Source organism: Protopterus annectens, chromosome 14.part0, assembly GCF_019279795.1.
Source record: "Protopterus annectens isolate FY-2018-M chromosome 14.part0, PAN1.0, whole genome shotgun sequence".
NCBI classification, from domain to species: domain Eukaryota; kingdom Metazoa; phylum Chordata; order Ceratodontiformes; family Protopteridae; genus Protopterus; species Protopterus annectens.
The window spans coordinates 405,011,799-405,033,914 of NC_056748.1; the positions used below are offsets into that span (position 1 = coordinate 405,011,799).

General features: G+C 40.5%; 1 protein-coding gene across 1 annotated transcript in view; it reads right to left on the reverse strand.

Moving 5' to 3' along the window:
• DOCK1 (dedicator of cytokinesis 1) overlaps positions 1–22,116 on the reverse strand; it is a gene marked incomplete in the record, with an annotated part of 4,741,214 nt that overhangs the window by 889,305 nt on the left and 3,829,793 nt on the right. Inside the window, 1 exon segment of the mRNA XM_044056178.1 lies at positions 12,518–12,558. Within this exon segment, the coding sequence (XP_043912113.1) occupies positions 12,518–12,558 (41 nt within the window).

Genomic DNA, 22,116 nt, shown 5'->3' on the forward strand with positions numbered 1-22,116 from the left:
AGGTAGTATAAATCAGAGAAGCAAAGATAAGATCCAAAAGAAAAAATGGGGAAGGCGGATGGGTAACCTGGACTACAACAGTGAATACACTCGAATATCTACATTTATGGTAAGTGTACACAACTGTAATATGTTCTTCGTGTTTCACTGTTGCAGTCATTACATTTGGGTAGAGTCCTAAAGCTATTTTGGGAGGTTGGAACTAGACAGCAGTAGGAGTGGGTATGAGGCCCTGCATGACCGCAATGGCAAAGCCTGCCCTGGATTTAGAGTAGAGTGGCATTGATAATGCTTTGTGAAGGTGTGCACTGAACTCCAAGTAGCCGCCTCTAAAATGCCTCTGGTTGGTACTCCCCTGAGAAAGGCTGCTGAGGTGGCTGCAGCTCTGGTGGAAAGAAGCCTAATGCCCTTAGCCACTGGCTTACCATGGTGTAAGTAGCAGAAACAAATGCAGTGGCCTAACCACTTAGAAATAGTCTGCTTTGAGATAGCTTTGAGATAGGCTTCCCTTGTGATCCTGTAGCATATGCCATATCTTGTAGTAATTGCTCTGTCTTCCTGAAAGCTTTGGTTCTGTCTAAGTAGAATCTAAGCTGTCTGTGTACACCCAAAGAATGCAGAATTCTCTCCCCCTAGTTCTGTGGATTTGGATAAAAGGTTGGCAGATGGATGGCTTGGTTAAGCGCCACACTGGACGCTACTTTAGGCATAAATGTTGGGTTTGTCCTCAGGGAGACCCTGTCTGGATGAAAAATGATGAAAGGTTCCACAACCATGTGCGTCTGTAGCTCTGAAACTTGTCTTGCAGAAGTAATTGCTAAAAGCAGAGCTGTTTTCCAAGATAAAAACTTCATATCAGCAGTAGCAGCTGGCTCAAAAGGAGGCAGTGTGAGCTTTTCCAAGACATAGTTGAGGTCCTATGCAGGTATTGGTAGTCTCCTTGGGGGCCTTACATATTTGGCTCCTCTGAGGTACTGCCTTAATAAAGGGTGAGAAAAAAGTGGTGGCTCTGTATTGTACTGAGCCGAAATGGCAGAGACATGAATTTTAATTGAAGAAAAAGATAGGCCTTTGTCCAACATCTCAGTTAAGTATTGCAAAATCTGAGGAATATTTGGTACCACTGTATCAGTTCCTTGTGCCTGATTCCAGGCACAGAATTTCTTCCATTTTCCAGCATAAGTCTTTCTAGTACTAGGCCTTCTGGCTTCTAGAATGACATCCATCACAGCTTTACTGAGTGGTGTTTTTTGTATGACTACATTATCCGCCATGCTGCCAAGTTTAATGTCCTGAGTTGGCTGTGCATGATCTGATTGTTTTGCTGGGACAGTAGTCAAGGTATTTGAGACAAGGTTCAAGCTGGGCATAGAGATAAGCACCTTAGTATTGGATGCCAGTACTGGCATGGCCAGTCTGGGGCAATCAGTATCATCTTTGGCTTCTCCTGTCTGACCTTTAGGAGCACCTTGGGGAGGAGAGGCAGTCGAGGAAAGGCATATACTGATAGGTTTTTCCAGCTGAGAGGGCGTCCACTTTCCATCCTTGTCTGTGATAAGTCCTTGTAGAGAATTGTTTTAGTTGGTAATTGAGAGGGGAGGCAAATAGATCTATGTCCGGGCATCCCCATTTCCCTGTTATCATGCTGAAGACTTGTGGATCCAGCTTCCACTCGTGGGGATCCAGGAGGTTTCTGCTTAGTTCGTCTGCCAGAGTATCTTCCTTTCCTGGCAGGAACTGTGCCTGCAGATGTACTTGGTAAGTCAAAGGTGTGTCCCACAAGGTCATGGCTAGTCTGCAAAAGGGGTAAGAATGTGTACCCCCCTGCTTGTTTATATACCACATGACCGTGCTGTTGTCCGTCTTTATCAGTAGTTGTTCCGGTTGAAGTAGGTCCTTGAAGGCTGTCAGTGCATTCTGAACAGCTAACATCTCTTTTTGACTGATATGTAGATGCATTTGGTTTGAGGACCATGTGCCCTGAATGCATCTTCCTGCCATGTGAGCTCCCCAGGCATAGTCTAATGCATCCGTTGTTAGTGTCTGCCTGGCTGGAGGTAATGTGAATTGCTGTCCCTTGTTCTGGTGACAAGCCTTTGCCCACCATCGAAACTCCTGTTGCAGGCAGGGAATGAGAGTAATGACTGTTTCCAGGCTGTGGCAATGTTGAGTCCAAACACGTTTTAGGTACCATTGAAGTTTCCTCATATGCAGTCTTGCATATGGAATTAGTAGGATGCAGGAGGCCATGAAGCCCAAAGCCTGCAGAATTTTTCTTGCAGATAACTGGGCCTTTGTTGCCAACATTTTGAAATAGGTAGCCAGTTGCCTTTGTTTGTCTGGCATGAGATAAGCCATCTGGGCAGTTGTATTCAAGCTTGCACCCAGGAATATTATCTCTTGTGAGGGTACTAGTTTTGATTTCTTTTTGTTGACTGTCTACCCTAGGCATGTTAGTAGTCTTTTCGCAAACGCCAGATGTTGAAGAAGAATGTCCTTGTTCTCTGCTTGAATGAGACAGTCGTCCAAGTAAGGATATATTTGTATTCCTCGTTGTCTGCAGAATGCAATTACTGGTGCCAGGCACTTTGTAAAGACTATGGGCGAAGTAGATAAGCCAAAGGGCAGTGCAGGGAATTGGTAATGCATTGAACCAGCCTTGAATCTTAGGTATCTTCTGCATGACTGTCTGATTGGAACATGCAGGTATGCCTCTTTTAGGTCTAAAGTCACAAGCCAAGCATTCTTGCCCAGCATAGGCAGAAGCTGCTGCAAAGTCAACATTTTGAATTTTGGAATATCCAGGAAAGTGTTCAGAATAGAAAGGTCCAGTATCGGCCTCCAGGCCTTGTCCTTTCTGGGTACCAAGAACAGTCTTGAGTAAAATCCTTGTCCCTGCTCTTGCTCTGGTACTTGTTGAATGGCCCCCAAGTCCATGAGGAATGAGACTTGTTTTTGTGCCTCTGCCCATTGATTTTTGGGCAGATCTGGCCAGCCGTTTGCCTTTGGCAGAGTATGGAAATGGAACTTGTAGCCTTGTGACACTATATTTAGAACCCACTTGTCCTGGGTTATGATGTGCCAGTTTTGAGCAAAAAGTGCTAATTTTCCCCCTAAGGGTGCTGCCAGAAGATAAGTGCTTGGTGCAGGCAGGGGGAAGTCATTGGGACTGTTTTCTGTATGTTTGTGTTCTATCTTCTCCAGCTTTGGAGGTAGAAGCCCCCCATTGCTTGGGCCTATAAGAACCTTGCGCCTGGGATCTGCCCCTAGGGTGTCTGGATCTGCCCCTCTGAGGTCTGTCTGACACAGGAAAGGGACAATTCTTTGTAGGCCAGTGTCTACTAAACCTAGGTGGCTGTACTTGTAAAATTTTTTTGACAGTTTGCATAGATTTAGCTTTGTCCTCCATTTTCTTTAACACCTCTTCTACCTTAACACCAAACAAAGTATCATGCTGTAAAGGTGTATCTAGTAATTTTACTTTAACATGATCAGGCAGATTTTGTTCCTTTAACCAAGCATGCCTCCTAATTACAGAACCCGTAACTGTGGCCCTGCAGGAGGCCTCCAAAGAATCAAAACCAAATTGCAAAGTATGTTTTCCAACTTGTTCTGCTGCATACAATAAATCCTGCATTTCCTTGTTTTCTGCACATTCAGAATTTAACAACATTTTCTGTTTAAGCAATCCCATCTCATGTTGCTGATACTTAAGCATATGAAATTGACAGTTTAAGGCCCTTATAGCCAAAGTTGCAGATGTGTAAACCTTTTTTCCCCATCTATCCAGTGCCCTTGAATCTCTGTCAGAGGGAGTTGGGTGTTTTGCAGTGGAAGCCTTAACTCTCTTTGGACCCTGTGAAATCATTTCTGGGTCAGCAGCAGGGTTTCTAAAAAGAAATTTGTGTGAGTCAGGAACCCTGTAATATCGGTCAGGCTTAACAGGAGCTGGGGGTAAGGAGTCAGGGGACAGACTAGACTCCGAAAATACATCATCTACAATGTCTAACAGGTGGAATGGCTAGAGGCCTGTGCTGAGGTAGTAAAAGAAAATCCCTGAGCCTCTTTTTAGATTCTGAAAAATCTTGGCTCTCCCAGCAGAAATGTTCCCTCATGGTATGCAAGGTTTCCCCAAAGGAATAGTCCTCAGGAGGAGATGCTGAAGGTATAGATTCTTCAGCATCAGAATCCTCATAGGGGGGAAGAGAATATTCCTGATCAGAAAAGGAATCAGAAGAAATAGAAGCCTGATCTGAAGATTCATAGTCAGTGTCTTGCCTAGGCCTCTTATCAGGAGGGGGATTGGAACCCCTGATCAAAGTAATCAAGTCTTCGGCCATTTTGAGCATCTGTTTTTTGGGCATACAGGCCTGTCCACATGGCTCTTGAGTGTGTTTCCTTGCTTTAGAATGTGCTTTAGTCTTTGCTTTTGAAGCTGAAGTCGTTTTAATGTAAAGATGTTTAGGTTTGAATACACCCTCAGAAGCCGGTACCTGCTCAGTGGCTCCGGACCCATCTGAGGGATTAGCGTCCGAGCCTCCAATACCTTGAGTATCCAGCAGCATGGCCGACTCCACATGGGAGTCGGCAGCGGCATGCGACTCCAAAGTAGCGGGCGTCAGGGGCTGTGAAAACACCTCACTGAGAACCGGCGAACCGGCTTAGAAGAAGCTTCGTCACCGGTTTTGGACCTCGGTAGTTTTTCTCTATCCTTTTCTTTGCGTTTTTTTGTAAACTCCGGTAGTCGGATGGCTATCTGATGACATTTCAGGATAATTAAACCGGCGTCCAAAAAAGTTTAAAGCAAAATCATACAGACGCTTAATAGTGCGTTTGTTAAATCTAGCACAAAACCGACAACCAGTAACATTGTGATCAGGGCCTACGCAAGGAATACAGTAAGAATGAAAATCCTTATGAGGTATTTGCTTTCAACAAGAAACACATTTATTAACTTTTTCTGACATCGGTCTGGAGCAAGAAAAACGTTTCCCCAACGGGGTACTTAGCTTTATTGAAGACTTCAGATCTGAAACTCAAACATGAAAATCTCAGGAGTCGGCCAACCGGCACTTGTGAACTGCTTCTCCTTCGGGCACCACGCGGCAAGAAAGACTGAAGAAAATGGCGCCGGCTGCTTCTTTTATACCCCTGACAACCTGACGTCAGGGAAGGGGTGACAGCAACCGACGCAGGACCCAAGACATTGGAATTCAGGCCGGCTGAGGGCAACCTCCCAGCAGGATTACCCAAATGTAATGACTGTAACAGTGAAACACGAAGAACATCCCAGGCTGCATTCTACATGAACTACAGAACAAACTGGCACCCCATCTAAGTACCATGTTCAATCATAGCCTCGCCTCAGGCTTTGTGCCCACTGAATGGTGCACAGCAACGGTTATCCCACTCCACAAAGGGGGAGCCACCACGGACCCTGGAAACTACCCTGACTACCTGAATTAGCCTGACGAGCCTGGTCTGCAAGGCTATGGAGCGTATCATCATGGAACTTATAAACAATGACATTGGTAATCTCCAAACTCTGGACCCTACCCAGTTCAAGTTTGTAAAAGGCAGATCACGTCTCCTAAACCTGATAGACTTCTCTGAAGCGGTCACCAAATCTGTAGATGAGGGTAAGGTGGTACACACAGCCTATCTAGATCTCGCCAAGGCTTTAAACACCATGCCCCACTCTGGAATTATAGACAAACTCACTAAACTAGGTATAAATCCCTGTGTCACAAGATGAGTTACCAACTGGCTCACTGACCGAACCCACACTGTGAAAGTAGCAGACTCTAAATCCAACTTCAGACCAGTGACAAGTGGAGTACTACAGGGTTTAGTCCTAGGTCCTCTCCTGTTTGGTATCTACTTGTTTGAAGTACAGGCTAACCCAGAAGGTCTTTGGCTAACAAAGTTTGCAGATGACTGCAAACTAGGAGCCATAATCAAATCTCCTAACAATGTGGATATCCTATAAAAGGGCCTCACTGAGATAGATGCCTGGTGTCAAAGCCATGGCCTCAAGCTCAATGCCAAAAAGTACATCGTCATCCCTTTTGGTAAAAACTCTGTACCCATGAACTACCACATAGGCGGTAGTTTACTTAACACCAAAAGTGTGACCTTGGGACACAGATGGACAGTAGTCTCCTTTGATAATCACATCACCACAGTAGTCAGGAAATCCTATGTGGCACACCTCATCACAAAAGGTTTCTCATTCAGGAAAAAAAGAGGTCATTGTTCCCCTCTACTCGTCACTCATTAAACCCATTATAGAGTACAACGCCCCTTTTGGTATGTACCTCACAAGACATCAACAACAACTGGAAAGGCCACAGAATTACCTCACAAAGAGGATTACCGGACTCAAACAGATGCCCTACGCAGACCATCTCAAAAAACTCCAGCCTTACTCTGTCGCATATCGCCTACTCAGAGGCAATCTCTGCCTAACATACAAAGCTATGTCAAACCCAGAGCTGTTGGACAGGCTCCACGTAAAGAAATCGTAATCCCTCTGAGCTACACGCTCTAGGGACCTAAACCTTGTCACCACAATAAACAGAACATGCTGGAGGGATAGATTCCTGTCTCAGAGACTTCCCATACTCTGGAACAAACTACCTAATTATACCAAACAAACCTCCTCATTAGCACTCTTCAAGAAAAATCTTGATGATTGGATGGGAGATAGGAAATTCACCCCGGGGATCACTTCTGTGGCTCTGCTTGACAGGGGCACAGGAAAATAATTTTCTTGGGTGGCAAAAGCCAGGGTATCATTTGGCTAGGCTTATATAGGCCTTAGGGCCAATAGCCTAGTACCTACCTATGAACCACATGGATAACAGCAAATCTTCTCTTGCTAAAACCAATGTGCTTATGTAGTCTTGCAGCATAGCTTGTCCCTGCTTTACATATAAATAATCTTATAACAATGTGGAAAGAGAATTTTACCACACCTGCTTATGTGCCTTGCAGCATTTTATTATTTAAATAAGATACAAAATTGTGTAACAAAAATAAAGATACACACTAGAGAAAAAGTTGGTCTCACCCTTAGTCGTACAGCCTGAGACAAAATCCTTTTTAAAAACAAAAGGATATCTGATTGTGTGTGTGTGTGTGGCGGGGTGGGGGGTTATGGGGTCCTTGATAATCTGTGGTAGAAAAAAGTGATTTTTTTTTTTTATAAACTACACTGAGGTGACATTACATGGGGAAAAACCTAACTCTGGGATGAAGATAACAAAGCACAAAGCTCTCATCTAAAGATTAAATGCAAGACTAAAATCTATTCATGCATTATCTGTTATAGTAGACTTTTAAGCAATGAAACCAAACAAGCACTCATGACAATTCAGAATATTGCAATTTTGATTTAGTTTGGATATAGTTCAATTAAAAACATTCTGGAAAACTGAATGGCAGAGCTATTAACTGTGTGGCAGGCTAACATTTAACTAAACAAACTGTTAAGCAGCACTGCAAAAAACATCCAGTGTCCCTCATGTCTGCTTCCTGCTACAGAGTTTATTTAAATAAAACTACAGGTCTGTAAGGAACCTAGATCATTTTTATACAAAAAAGCAGCAGCTTGCACACAAAAACGTGTGGAGTTTGCAGAAAAGAGTGTAACTCGCTATGCAGTATACAGCAACATTTGGTTTGAATGTTGCATGATGTGTACATAAAAGGAATTTAGTAGGTGCATGACACACCCAGAGTAGCGTGACAGAGGATAATGATAGAGTTTCAGATCATAACATGATTATTATGTGTTCAAGGTGTTGATGTCAAGAAATTGTCCTTGACAGCAAAGCTTTAGAGGTGAATCTTGGCATCCATGGTGAACACATAATAAGGGTCATGATCGGAGACCCAACCATAATTCAGTTTTGTCTGCTTCATGTACAATCACTTACAGTGAGAGAGAGAGAAAAAAGCCAGGAATCACAGAAGCATGAAGTGTTTTACTTGCTTTGAAAGCTTGAACAACACTTACTGCTGAAACAAAACAGCATACCTGGCAACTTCTTTAATTACTAGTTCTGTACAAATACATAAACAATATTTGAGGGAGGGAAAAAAAGTCAAGGATAGCTTTTAACTAGTGCTCAAACTAAACTAGCATATTAAGTGAACATCATATTGTGAATAAACGTACATTTTCCGAGCAATAAGTTTGAAATTCTAATGAGTGGCATCATTGACCATCTGTAATCCTTGGTGATTTTCCAGAAAAATCAATGATTCCAGAAGAAACAGAGTAAAAATGTGGGAAAAATCAGGGACAGCTGAGAAACACAGCATTTGAAAGAATGTATTTGTTTAATAAAGTTTTGTTAAACAACAATAAGTGCTGTTCCAATAGTAGCTGATGCTGGAGAAATGCTTACCAAGTTTATCTTTCACAATACCAGAGTATAATCACAGCACTCCCATGTACTACATGTAAATTATTCACACTGAACTGCAAGTGTAATATTGAGGTATTGTGCATTTTAGTGGTATAACACCAAAATCCTGTCTAATTAAAACAAACATACTAGTCTAACCTATAAGTACAACAGACTGCGAGGTTTAGAAATTAAAGGACATAATATATGCACTCCTGGGGTTCCCCACTTGGTCAGTTTGTTAACTACATCAGCATTTTCACTGCTAAGCCTCATTATAAATCTAAATATGCGCACATGGCATAACAATGCCCTATTTGTCACATGCTACAAAAAATATACCTGTGGAAATCATTTCCTGGCAATCTACGCACACAAGTACAAACTAATGTCTTCAGAGGAGGAATAAAGATTATTATCACAAACTTATGTACTGTAGTTGTTGAGTTAAATGATAAACAACTCATGTCTGCCTTCATATAAAATATAATAAAAGACTCATTGCCAACTAATACCTACAAATTCCAGTACTCATCCCCTACTGCCATTTCCTTTTTCTGCTGTATACTTTTTTGACCATTTAGTACAACATTACAGAAACTCTTTCTAAAGAATCAGTGATTACCTTAGTTTGCTCCAATGATAGGTTGTTTACAAATGTTATTATATATTTCCTGATGGTTTAGATTATCAGAATTTCTCGGTGGCTTTTGTGGTTATAAGTTTGTAAAATCAGATGCCTTGTCAGGTTGTCTATAGACTAGTAGCTTTTTGCACTATTATGTCACTCTTCAAGGTCTAAGCGTTTATTGCACATGGACATTTAGCAGCCTGCATTCCTCAATGTGACTTTTTTATGATTTACAATGTTAGATTTCCAGTGTTTCTCTAGGATCCCTCAGTAGTTTTGCATATATTAGAAGCTAACATTCACGTACAATGAATTCTTAAAATGGATGCTAAATATATGCTGCATTTTAATTCTTATTCACAGAAGTTTGTCTTACTGCTGATCAAGTAATATAATCAAACTATGTTTTAGTTAGGGATGTACGGATTTGGTTACTACTGGGTCTTTATGTTACCTTTAATGGTTTACCAGTGTTGGAAGCATGATTAGCCAGGCTAGGAAACATTTTTCACACCAGTGATCCTTACAAGGAACCAAATGACAGGTATGCAATTATACCAAAAAGATTAAGTCAGCTTAGTGGCTCAGTGATTGTACATCTTCATATGTAACCCCATCTCATGCAAATGTAAGTTCCAGAATACAAGAAGACATCACTCATAAATGAACATTTTTCAATAAGCTTTGTTGCGTACATGTATACTACATCTTAAGGTATGTTCCATACTTATACCCATTTCTATTCTATCAGACAGATCAATGTTTCTCAGCTAGTATATTTTACAGGTAGGTACCACAGGTCATATATAGAGAGACCACAGCGTTTTATGCATTTATTTTTAGACAGGGCATCTAGACGTTCCATCATATCATTTCTGTCACATCATTCAAAATGGCTTGATTATTAAACTGTCTAGATTGCTGCTACCTTTTAATTATACCGTTTTAGCTATTTTTGAAGTCATAGCTCACATTATATTTCACACCACCTGCTCTTGTTTAGACCACTACAGTGCAGAAATGTGGGTGTTTGGAGTTTGATTCTTCTGTCAATTTTTTTAATGATGCTTTGTTAATATTAGCAAATGAGACTCATTCTAACCAATTTTAAGTGCTTTTTAGTACTTGAGAGACAAAGGTTTGAAAGTATTGTTTCATAATAAATAGTTTAGCATAAAAAAATTGAAAGTAATTTGTTACAAAATACATTGTATGTTATAATGCATCTCATCACTGCAAAGATAATGCAATATTTGATATAGTTTTTAATGTTCTTGGAGTTTTCTTATAGGTTCATAGGTTCATACTAGGCTATCTGCCCTAGGGCATTTATAAGCCTAGCCAGAGTTGTGTGGCTTTCACCACCCCTTAGGTTGAAGAATACTATACCCATTAGTTTGCCGTGCCTCTGTCCAGCAGTGATACAGAGATGATCCCCGGGGTAAACCTATGATCTCCCATCCACTGGTCAAGATTCCTCTTGAACAGAGCCAGCGAGGTGCTCTGTCTCACATGGACCGGGATTCTGTTCCACAGCATAGGGAGTCTCTGGGTGATGAATCTGTCCCTCCAGCACGTCCTATTTATATCCGTGTTGAGGTTTAAGTCTCTTGCTCTTGTGGCTCTGGTGGATTTGGATTTTTTGAGGTGGAGCATGTCCATTAATTCCGGGTTGGACATGGCCTTGTATGTCAGGCACAGGTCACCTCTGAGCAGACGGTATGTGACTGAATAGAGCTGGAGTTTCTTTAGTTGGGCAGCATATGGCATATAATCTTGAACTGTTATATAGCAAGAATATGAACGTAAAAGCTTCCCCCTTATTTTTTATGAATAACTTGGTAGGCAATTTATTTTTTGTTGTTCTGATGCTTTTCCCTGCAAAGAGTGCCTATTCATGAAGCTTTCTAACAGCACCATGGCTGCAATTCAGTAAAAAGATTGCCACCAGTGCTGTTTGGGAAATGCTGTAGTACCAAATAGCACAAAGGTAAGGTAATGCATTTCACAGACAAGATAAAGCCATAAGGAGCAACATCTGATTAGTGGTTCATTATCATGTTTCTAAGTTGAATACTACACAGTTACTGGTAAGATTACTGTGTCTCCTACTAACCTACACAACACAGCTGCACAAAAACACATCTTCACAGCTGTAATCATGCCTCTGGACACACACACACAGCTTTGCATAATTTACATGTTGCATAAGATTTCATCTTGCCATTTTAATGAAATGTAAACTACTTGGCTTCCACCTTCCATATCAACAGTTAGTTTGCATATTTACCCATAAATGGGAATCCTTCTCTTCCCCTCCTAACACACAAGCTTTCCACAGCTACTTACAAACAGTAGTTCTGCACATTTTATTGTTTGCTTGATTTCTCCCATGTATCACAATAAAATGCAAATAAATAAACACACTGGTATAACAGGGACCTTGACTAACATAGAAGGAAAGGCTCTATCGCAGAACCATGAGTTTGGCATAATGTAACATTGGTACTAAATGCCAGTGTGTGTGTGTGTGTGTGTGTGTGTGTGTGTGTGTGTGTGTGTGTGTGTGTGTGTGTGTACGTACCTGTGAGTGGCTACCTTGCTGTGGTATAGGAGTATGTCATAATGTAGCATTGGTATTAAATGCTAGTCATTGTGTGTGTGCACCTGTGAGTGGCTACCTTGCTGTGGTACAGGGGTTTGTAATAATGTAACACTGGTACTAAATGCCAGTCAGTGTGTGCACCTGTAAGTGGCACTCCTGCTGTGGTACATGAGTTTGTCATAATGTAACACTGGTACTAAATGCCAGTCAGTGTGTGTGTGTACATCTGTGAGCCACCACCTTGCTGTGGTACAGGGCTTTGGCCATAATGTAACATTGGTACTAAATGGCAGTCAGAGTGTGTGTGTGCACACCTTTGCGTGACTACCTTGCTGTGGCACAGGGGTTTGTCATAATGTAACATTGGTAATAAATGCCAGTCAGTATGTATACCTGTGAGTAGCTACCTTGCTGTGGTACAGGGGATTGTTGTAAAGTAACATTGGTACTAAATGCCAGTGTCTACATTGGCACATTTCTTAATGATCTGAATGTAGTGACACTATAGTGGCTATTAAATAGTGCTGGATAAGCTTGACAGGTAAGAGGGTGCGACAGCAATGTGGCCACACTTGATATTCTCCTGAGTAGGGCCCCCAACTTGAAACTTGCTGGGGGCCCCCAAAATGCTAGCAGCAGCCCTGACTGCTGCAAATAGCTTTGAAAAGAAGGGCAACTGCTGCTCACTATTAATAACAGTAAAGTTTGCACAAAGTTAGACCTGAAATGGGTTGCAAACATAACAAAATGTAACACTTTTAAATAGAATCCCATTGCAAATGTTTGTCATTTTCCTGCGTAGATTGTTAAAAACCAGTTATGCATCACAAAGATTTACTGTGGAAAAATTCTGGAAGATTTACTTACCTTATATACATTTCTTCCCTTTCTATTTCTTTATAGAAGTTCTGAAAAAAGAAATAAATGTCCTTTTATTAGTCCTCAGAAGAGTTATTTGATGTGAAGATAATATGGTATACAATACACAAACTAAATTAAATTTCATATAACAGTAAGATCACAGAATCTCATTAACTGAAGGGTGCCCATGACAGTAAACACAGGAATTCAGTAATGTTAAAAATGCTTTTAGATTAAAGGAGTTTATCAATAAATGCCATTATAAGGAAGGCCTAACGGCAGAATTGAAAAGTTTTGGCAATACCTGTGATTTTAAAATGGAATGCTGACCTAAACCACACATATAACTGTTTTGCGTTTAAAAGGTACAGTGGTAATGAATACCAAAAAGTATACAATCGAAAGAGCTGCCACTCAAGTTAATTAACATAATTCTACTAGACATGTTGTGGACAGCTGAGTAAAATCCCAATATTTATTATATGTAAATCATTGATAAGGCAACAATTTTGAATTTATAAAATCCCAAAGACATGTAGAATAAAGAACACAAAACCAAAACAACAATTCTATAAGTACCAGCTCTTCAGAGAAGAAGCAGACGGAGTCAAATTCTATTTAGCCTTCATTCTTTTTAATTAATCCACACAAGAACTTTATCAGAATCTGACAAACAATTCAAACAAACTGTTTAAAAATGGAGACAAAACAGTCCTGTGGTATGCAAACAACCAATCAACACCTGTCTTTAGGTAATTTTAGGTTAAAAATTGCCTGAACCAAAATACTTTATATCAGATTTACGGCAGACTAGATACTATTTAAAACATTTGTGCTGACAAGAAACACTTAATATTAATGTGATCATTGAGTCCAGGGCATTTGTCAGCTCTTAACCTGATCTGCCAACGAGATTCTCGATACCCAAGCCATACCTTATAATTCCCTGAAAAGTCCTCCAACTGACAGCTTCCAGTACACTAAAGGTGAATTTCTTAAAACAAGAAAAAAAAAATCAATGAATGTTTTGCTAATGCATTGTTTTGATCTTTATTTTTGATTGCTAGATTATGCTCAAATTCTGCAGGCAAAGTTTCTGAAAGTTTTTGCTATATAAAAGAATGGGCATGTTTCACACTGGGCAATGTAAACCACTCCAAATGAATTACAGTCAAATATTCCAAGGGACAAAAAGGATGGGGCAAGGGTTTGAATGTAAGCGCAGGAGGTGTTACTTATGAACCTGCATTGCCTGCATCTCCCACATTTGAAGGTGCCTGGGGTGAAACGTCCGGTGTTTTTGGAACATGAACCTCTTTACAAAAAGGACTTAATGTTGTCTGAGGTTTTATATGTGCACACAGGATGTTCTCCTAAAGTTTTTTCAAATCACTAGCTGGGTCATACTAGGGCCTCACATGAAAGTACTTGCAGCTAAACTAAACAGAAAAAAGATCATACAGAATCTATTCAGCTAAACTACAAGAAACATCCAAACAATCTAGCCTTTTCACCGTTTAAACCTTCAGAAGCAGAGACTTAAGCACATAACCCCATAAGACATAAAAGTATTTCAACTACATGGCTTTATTGGCCTGAATGTACCCATAAAGACTTAAAATGTAAAACATTAAAGGCATTTATAAGCCATGTAGCTGAAACACTGCTATGGCCTTAAGGAGAATTTGCATACATCCCATGGTCCTACACTGCAGGAGGTTTAAAGTCTCACAAAGAGAGAAAAAAACAGCTGAAAGCCCACTCGGATCTTACAACGCAGAAATAATCAGTAAGGCTTTATTGAGAGAAACACACAACTCTGGGTTTTCAATAAATGAGGTTTGGCAACAAACCAAGTTGTCTTGGGACATCTTCAAGAGGAGTTAGATTGATATATTAGTGGGAGTTAAGTGGGTTGGGGAGGTGAAAGGGTTAAATGGAGGGAGGGATGATTGGGAGGAAATGAGGTAAGGGTGGGGAGGGGCATAAGGGGTTTAGACAAGTGTAGCTGGGTAAGTAATCACATTTTGGCATAAACTTGCTATAGTGGAGGTTTACATTGGTCCTTGGATCAGGTAGGCGGTGGATTATGGTTGGTAAGCAGGGAAGAAGGGGGGTACTGTCTGTAGCAATTTTTTTTCTCTCTCTCGTGGCCCTCTACAGCCTCTGGGTTAAAGGTTAATGAAATGGGGTATAGGGGGTAGATATTTGAGTATTTGGCTAGTAGAGTTGTGAATGGTATTGTGCTTGTGTTGAGGAGAGCCCAGTATTAAAATAATAATAATAATCATATCAGATAAAATAATAATAAAAAAAAAAATGAGCTCTGTCCTTGCTTTGTCTGGGGTGACATACTGTTGCAGTGGTTAGGTTCCATCTTTGCTGTTTTTGGTTTCGGATATTAACAAAAAAAAATACATATATATGGAGATAGTACAGGGTGGAAGATTTTTCGAAGTTAATTGAGATGACCCGGGTGAGGAGAGCGACCCGTATCTATAGAGGCTTTAGTGTTGATAGGGAATGTGGAAGGCCATTTGTTCTGGGTTTTGTGCAGGGGAGCTTCTTCTCTCAGTAGTGTTTGTGAGAAAGCTGTCATCGGTATAGTTTTGGGATTTTCTTTCGAGGTCAATTGTAAAGGGGGGGGGTTGTTTCAGCCATGAGTGGATTTCACGGGCTGCAAAATTTCCTGTTATCAAGAGCTCAATACGCATGTGTGCTGCAGCAATAACTGAATTCCATGGCAGTTGACGTTCTCACGTGGCAGTTTGTGGAGTTTCAGAGTTTTATTTGGTACAGTACGTTGGTTGTATTTAGTTCCTGATTGCCCGTACATCATTACTGTTAGCTGCAGGACTTTTGAGGCTCTTTGTCTTTTCACAAGCAGAACTGTCAATTTGATCAGCATATGTTACTGTTGGGCAGGAGGACTTTTGAGGATCTTTGTGGTAGGTAATCTGCCTTAGTTAATGGATGCTTTGTTGCAGTTGGCACATTGGCACTTGAGCTGTAGTTGCGGTTTGTATGTTCTGTGGCTGGTAATTAAATAAAACATTTAAAAAAAAAACTTTTTCTAACTACCGGAGGTTCTGCTTGGGAAACAAGTAAATGTTGGGCCATTTGGGGGTTATTATTTACTTGCTAGAGGACTGATTAAGTGTGGATGACACTACTTGTGGTGTTGCTGCATTTTATCTTGGTGTTAACGGTGCCTGAAGACTTGTTCGGTTTACCATTAAATGGTACAGGTTTTCACCAGCATTCTACATTATAACTGGGGTCCGTTCTTTATAAACCCATGTTTCCTGGCAAAGTATATACCCTGTGACAACTAGGGCTAACTCCATTAATCAACCTTTGCCAACTGGCAGACAAAAGTGAATGGACCTTGTCCTACTTCAAATTATTTCTTTCGGTAATTGCTGAACTGTTTCCAAAGGGGAATCAACCATTGAACAGTTTCCTGCAGCATAGGGTACTGGTTGATTTATGGGGGAGGCTCAATGATTATCTTACCAGTCAAGTAGCTTCTGTTGCAAGTGCTGAAGTACTTTTTAAAGTAAAATCCCCCCCCCCCCCGTGGCTGAAAGGGGATTGCTGCTCTTACAGAGCGCGGTTTCTTGAGGCGGCACCGAGTGGGGAATGTTGAGGTGGGAGCAGTCTGTCACTGGCTGTGTCGGTTTGTGATGGTTTGTTGCATTTCCTCAGTGAAGCTGCAATGGTTTCGTGGGGTTTGAGCAAGTCGGTGCGACTGCCATTGCCACACACGTGTAGTGACAGTGATCGGGACAGTTGAGCTGTTAGTATTTGGGGCGGCTGACCATTGTACAATTGCAAGGACTGACTTAAAGATTTTGAGGTTGAGAGTCAGCTTTATACATAAATAGACAAGTCAAGGGAATTTTCTCAGTCTGATAAATGCAGCTGAAGGCTAAATGCGCAGTCCTCGTGGAAATGCTATTGCTGTGTTTCAGGTTCATGATAGGTGGCAGATAAAAGTTTATCCTCCTATTAGTGCAAGAGTTTGTTGCAGAAGGCACTGAATGCATTACGGTGGTCAGTGAGTAGTAGACAGCTCATTATATTATTGTTTTTTTTTCCCTGAGAGCTAATTTAGTAGCTGAAACAAAACTAGTATAGAGTACTGTTTTTACCAGTACTAAGGTTTGCAGTGGTACCCTGGTCTACTAGCTGTTTCAATCCTGCTTTTCAGTTAGACAGAACAGAACGTTTGCTTTCTAGTAGAGATATAGGTCTAGGAATTAATACATTCTGGCTGCTTAGGTAATCGTGAATCAGTGTGACATCTTCAGAATATTGATGTGCATGAGGAGGATAGTAGATTGGACTCTGTTTAAGCTTAAGAATCTGCCAGGTGATGCACTCACAAACTAGTCAGTTTGTTCACGGTCGGTTTTGGACATGATGAAACCTGGTTGTGAAAATATTGCTTACAAAACATAATATTCCCCTCCCAGTTCTTCTTCATGGCCTTTGACATTAAAACCATCATACTTAACTACAGCTTAAGTTGAGATTAAGTACTGCCTATAAGTTGTGAACACTAGTGGTGTGGCTGAATGTGCTAAAGTGGTCCATGGTGGTTAACTGAGCCCAGCACTGGTGGAGAGGACAAAAGGAAGATTTTGCAAACAGTTGTTTATACATTACTGTCATTTACCTTGGCATAGATATTGAAGTTCATAGTAATTTGTCTAAGGACAGACAGTAACTTATATGCTTTTGTAAAAGACGCTGCCAGAATGAACTATTTTGTTTTCTTGGATGGGTCACTGTCATGGTGTCCAGTATGGAACTTGTGGTTAGTTACTCTCACAGGTCAGTTCTTTTCATCTTTGGGCACTTTGGGTGATATAATCCCTTGAGAGCTGCAGGGAAGACGAAAACATGTTTTTACAGAGCCCTTTTATTCTTGCTGTCTGGCTTTTGATGGGGCTCAATGTTTTCGCTGTTGGTTTTAACCTTTGCTCTTCATTTTAGTGAGCCCAGGGTTAGACAAGTCAGATTATTTTGGTTTCTGGTAAATCCTTGCAGAATGAAGTCGCTGACAATGAAGTTTTCATTTCAGGAAGTACATAACATAGGATCATAGGAAGTTACTAGGCTATTGGTTCTGAGGCCTTTATAGGCCTAGCCAAGAGTTTAGCTCAGGTCTAAACAACAGAGCAATCAAAGCCCTGTTCAGCAGGGACACAGGTAGAATCCCAGGCGTGTATTTTCAGTTTTCTTTCAGTTAACTAGGTTGTGCTTGAAAGGGGATAATGATGGGGGAGTCTCTGGGACACACATTGGTCCGGTTAACAAGTGCTATTCATGTCTCAGCCCTAGTTGAGGTCATGTGGGTGAGTCAAGTGTACATCTGTCCTGGCTTTCTTGGTTTCGGGGAGCAAGATTTTTATGCGGTCCCTATTTGGGGCTTTTGTCACTCCCTCTTCCATTCTTTTGACTTTGCCCAGATTTTACAACCGGAGATTTGTAGCTGTCCATTGATGAACACAGTTCTATTTTCTATTAATTCTGTTATTTGTGTTGTGTCAAATTGAGAAGGATGTTTGGCTTGTATGTTACTGCTATCTGCAGTAAGGGGACACTGCGGCCTGAGGTGATGGAAGATACAGATTTAGCTCATTATCTAGTCATTTCTTTAACGTTGAGGTTCTCTATTGTAGTTTCACAGTGTTGTCAGAACTCGATGTAGAAATTAAAGAGGGGGGTCAAAGTGTTGCTGCAGAGCTCTAGACATATTATTTATAATGGGGTTACTTTGTATAAATAGGAAAGCTAAGAGTACATGATATCTAGAAGCTTTGCAATTTTCATGACAGCAAGGTGCTTAATTTGTTTTCTTTTGCAGATGGAGGTGCAGAATTTCTGGCAGACATGGTGAACGACACGGTTTGTATCAGCTGGTGGGCCTAAGGAAGTGGATGGGACAGAGGATGCTGCTGTTGGAGGTTCTGGGCATTGGCTTGGAAAGTAGTGAGGTTGCAGGTAATGACATGATTCCAGGTACTCATTTAGGCGAGTAAGTTTGTATGGTTTAAGATTACTGTGGCTTCAGGGATGCTTGAGGCAAATTAGGGGCATGGTACACAGCAGGTGTTTAGTTAGCAATAAAGGGAATTTTGGGGTAGAACCTAGGTGGGGTGGATGTGCAGGTGAGGTTGGGTTGGTTTTGAGATAATTTTAACAGGGTAAGTCCACAGTTAGGCATGTCAGATTTAGGTGGAGTTTTGGGGTGCATTTACAGTTATCTGTGCAGGTCACTGTGTTGGTAGATGGCTCATGATCTGATCTGCTGATGGAAAGCTGTTATGGTTCATAGGGCATGGTAGCTATTGGTGATGTTACATACTAGGTTAGGGTTTAGAAGGAGTACCACAAGAACCATTTCTTTATGTTTGAGGGAATTTGATAGGTAGGGTTGCTGGAAGCATTGCAGGTATGAGGGTGCTTTGGGTATATTGTGGGAGCAGGGTGCTTTGTTACGTCGGTGTTAGAGGGTTTAAGCAAGGCATGTTTTGGAGTTGTGCAGAGGTCCTATTTCTTTTAGTTATGACTAGGGTTTAGCCAGGAGGGGCTTTAGCAGGAAATGATTTGGGGGATGTTTAAGGCTATGCAGATGTTAGCTGTTTCTAGTAATCAGCACCTTAATCAGGAGCACAATATTGTGCTACCGTGACTTTGGTGGATCAGCTTGGGTAGAGGGACAGACGTTGAATACTGTAAGATGGGTTTTCTTTGACTGGGTGCAGATTTGAGTTCGAGGGGTTATAGTTTCTGTGGCATTTCTTATGGCTATAGGTGGTCATTCTGGAAAGGTTGAGCCATGGTTAGTGGCTTGAAGGAAGTGGACTAAAAGGGAATGTATTCTCTTGGAGTGGATGTTCTGGTGTGGTACAGTGGGGTCACGGGTAACCCTACTTTATTTAGTGTCGTTAAGGCATGTTTTAGTGCTGGTATGTCAAGATGTGGGGTTGATGATGGGGTTTCAATGTACTTTACAGATGATGGGTACACCAAATGATGTTTGACTTAACCCCTGCCTTAATGGGAGGTAGTTGGTTGAAGAATTTTGGGTAGAAGGGAGGGGGAACAGCCTGGTCACGCTGGTTGACAGAGAAGAGGGACAGGCTTGCCCTCTTCTGTGCTCCGTCTGGTGTCTGGATGTTCATTTCAAGGATTTGGGGAAAGAAAAATGAGCAGCTGGAGGAAGTTTGCTGAATAGATAAGCAAGCGAAAGTAAGGACACTGCTTAATTGGTTGGAAGGTAATTCAATGAATGGTGTATGAAGTGAGATGGGGACGCTGCTTCATAAGTAAAGTAAGCAAGTAGAGGTATGGACGCTGCTTACTGGGTCATGTCATCCTGAATTATTTGGTTGGATGGGTAATTCAATAAATGGGATATGAAGTGAATCTTGGACGCTGCTTCATAAGTAAAGTAAGCAAGCAGAGGTATGGACGCTGCTTACTGGGAAAGGATGAGTAGGTACGCTGTCCTGATTAACATTACAAGGATGTTTATGCTGTATTTAAAATCAACTATACTATGTCCAGTTGTAATTAATAAATGTTGGTGATCAAAGCTATGCTATGGAAGTTTTAATAAATGTCGCCAAATGTCATTTGGTGTGATGTGTTTATTGAAGGGGACTGGGACAATGAGAATGAACATGGCTAAAAGACATATTGTGTAAGAAGTAGTAGAATTCTAGAATTAGGTCATCTGGAAAATTGTATCCACAAATTCTGTAACATTTATCTGGCTCTCTGCACACAATTCACATTTTGTTATAATTTATGGCATTATATTGTTGACTAAAATTCTGAAACTGTTTATATATTCAAGTAAATCTATCAACGGATAACATCAGTTTAAGAAAATATGATGGTATATGGTAAGGAATGCCAGGATAAGTCATTTTTCAAGTGATTGGATCTGGGCCTAGTTTCATCATTTAGGTTGTGAGTTAAATCTTCATCTTATGGATACTGACTTAAAACATGCAGTCAGAGAACTACTCATTAGAAAAGAAAATTAAACAGGTGTGAGAACAGGTGAACATGTTCCCATTCATCTGAATGAGGAGGCGACACCAAAGTTTTGTTTTGCATGCTATGGAGAGAGGACTATGAAAACACATTATTTTACAGTTGAGGGTATGTACAGCTTTAGTGGGGGTTTTTTTCTTTGAAGCTGTAGCAATTAGAGGTGGTCTGCATTACAGTTGTGCTACTAGAATTCCTTTTGTTAATACTGCTCTTCCTGTTGAGATGAAAAGTTAGAAATTATTATGGCCGGGAAAAGTAATTAATTTATTTTTGCATGATTTTTGTTAAATACAGATGAAAGTTGGGAGACTGCTGTAATCAGATTCCAGAATGTTTGAAAGTACAGATTATTTTCACATGTTCATTGCTAAAGTCTAAAATTTTCAAGGAAATTGGGAGTAGGCAGAATTTTTATCTAGTACAACGTTCTTTGCTCTTTGTGGGCCATTTATTCTACTTTTTTTTTTTTTTTTTTTTTTTTTTAAGTCTAGCCAATTTCCCCAAGATGAGAAACAAACCATTTACCTTGGGTCTGTAAGGTAAACACCTCAATGTTTATGCCAACCCCCAACCTAAGCACAATCCTTGTTTTGCAGGTGTTAAGGAGAAGTTTATCCATGTCATTATAGATGGTAGGAAAGTAGCAATCTTTTTGAACTTAAGAGTAAATGTTATATGGAACTTGACCCGATCAAACAAAACCATATCATCAGTGAATACAATAAGTGAAAGATGGCAGAGGTCACTGGGAAATTAATTTATCAAGATTGAAAAGTGGGGGAGGACTAGGCTGGATCACTGATGGACTCCGTTAACTAAGGGGAAAAGGGAGACACAGAAAAATCAAGTTTTAAATCTGAAACAAATTTCAAATTATAAATATATAGATTATATATTGTATATTATTATTATAAATATTACAAATATTTATAAATGAAATTTTAAATTAGAAAGTCTTGAAATATGGAGAGGAATTGAAGCTTATACCAAAGTGAAGCATGTGGTCTCATAGTAGAGAGCAGCTTACCAGGTCAAAGATTTTAGGTCGATGAATTTGGCACCCATGGAAAAACCTTTGTCCATGCTTGTTAAAAGTTCATTAGTGACCAACCAAAGTGCAGTCACTGTGTTCTGTCCCACTGTATTATATGAGGCAGCCAGGCAGTTGTAGGTACATTTTATTTAGAATGGCTTATGCTTAATGTTAATTTAAATATACAAGATGTTTAAGTGGTTTGTTCATCGATTCCCTGCAAGTTTATGTGACCTGTGAGTTTGTAAACTGTAATGAAACACATCATCACTTTACTAATGATCATTGTTTATCTTTGCTTATGTTCAGTGTTGCTGCACTCGCTCGTTCCATGCAAGTACATAAAACCTAACTGCGTACTTATTAAATGTAAAGTAGCACACATCAATACCTTTACAAGAACAACTTTTTTCATGAAGGTTGTATCCTTATTTTATTTTTATTTTTTTCTTTTTACAGTTTATGCTCTTTTAATTTAAGGAGTAAGGAATTTTTA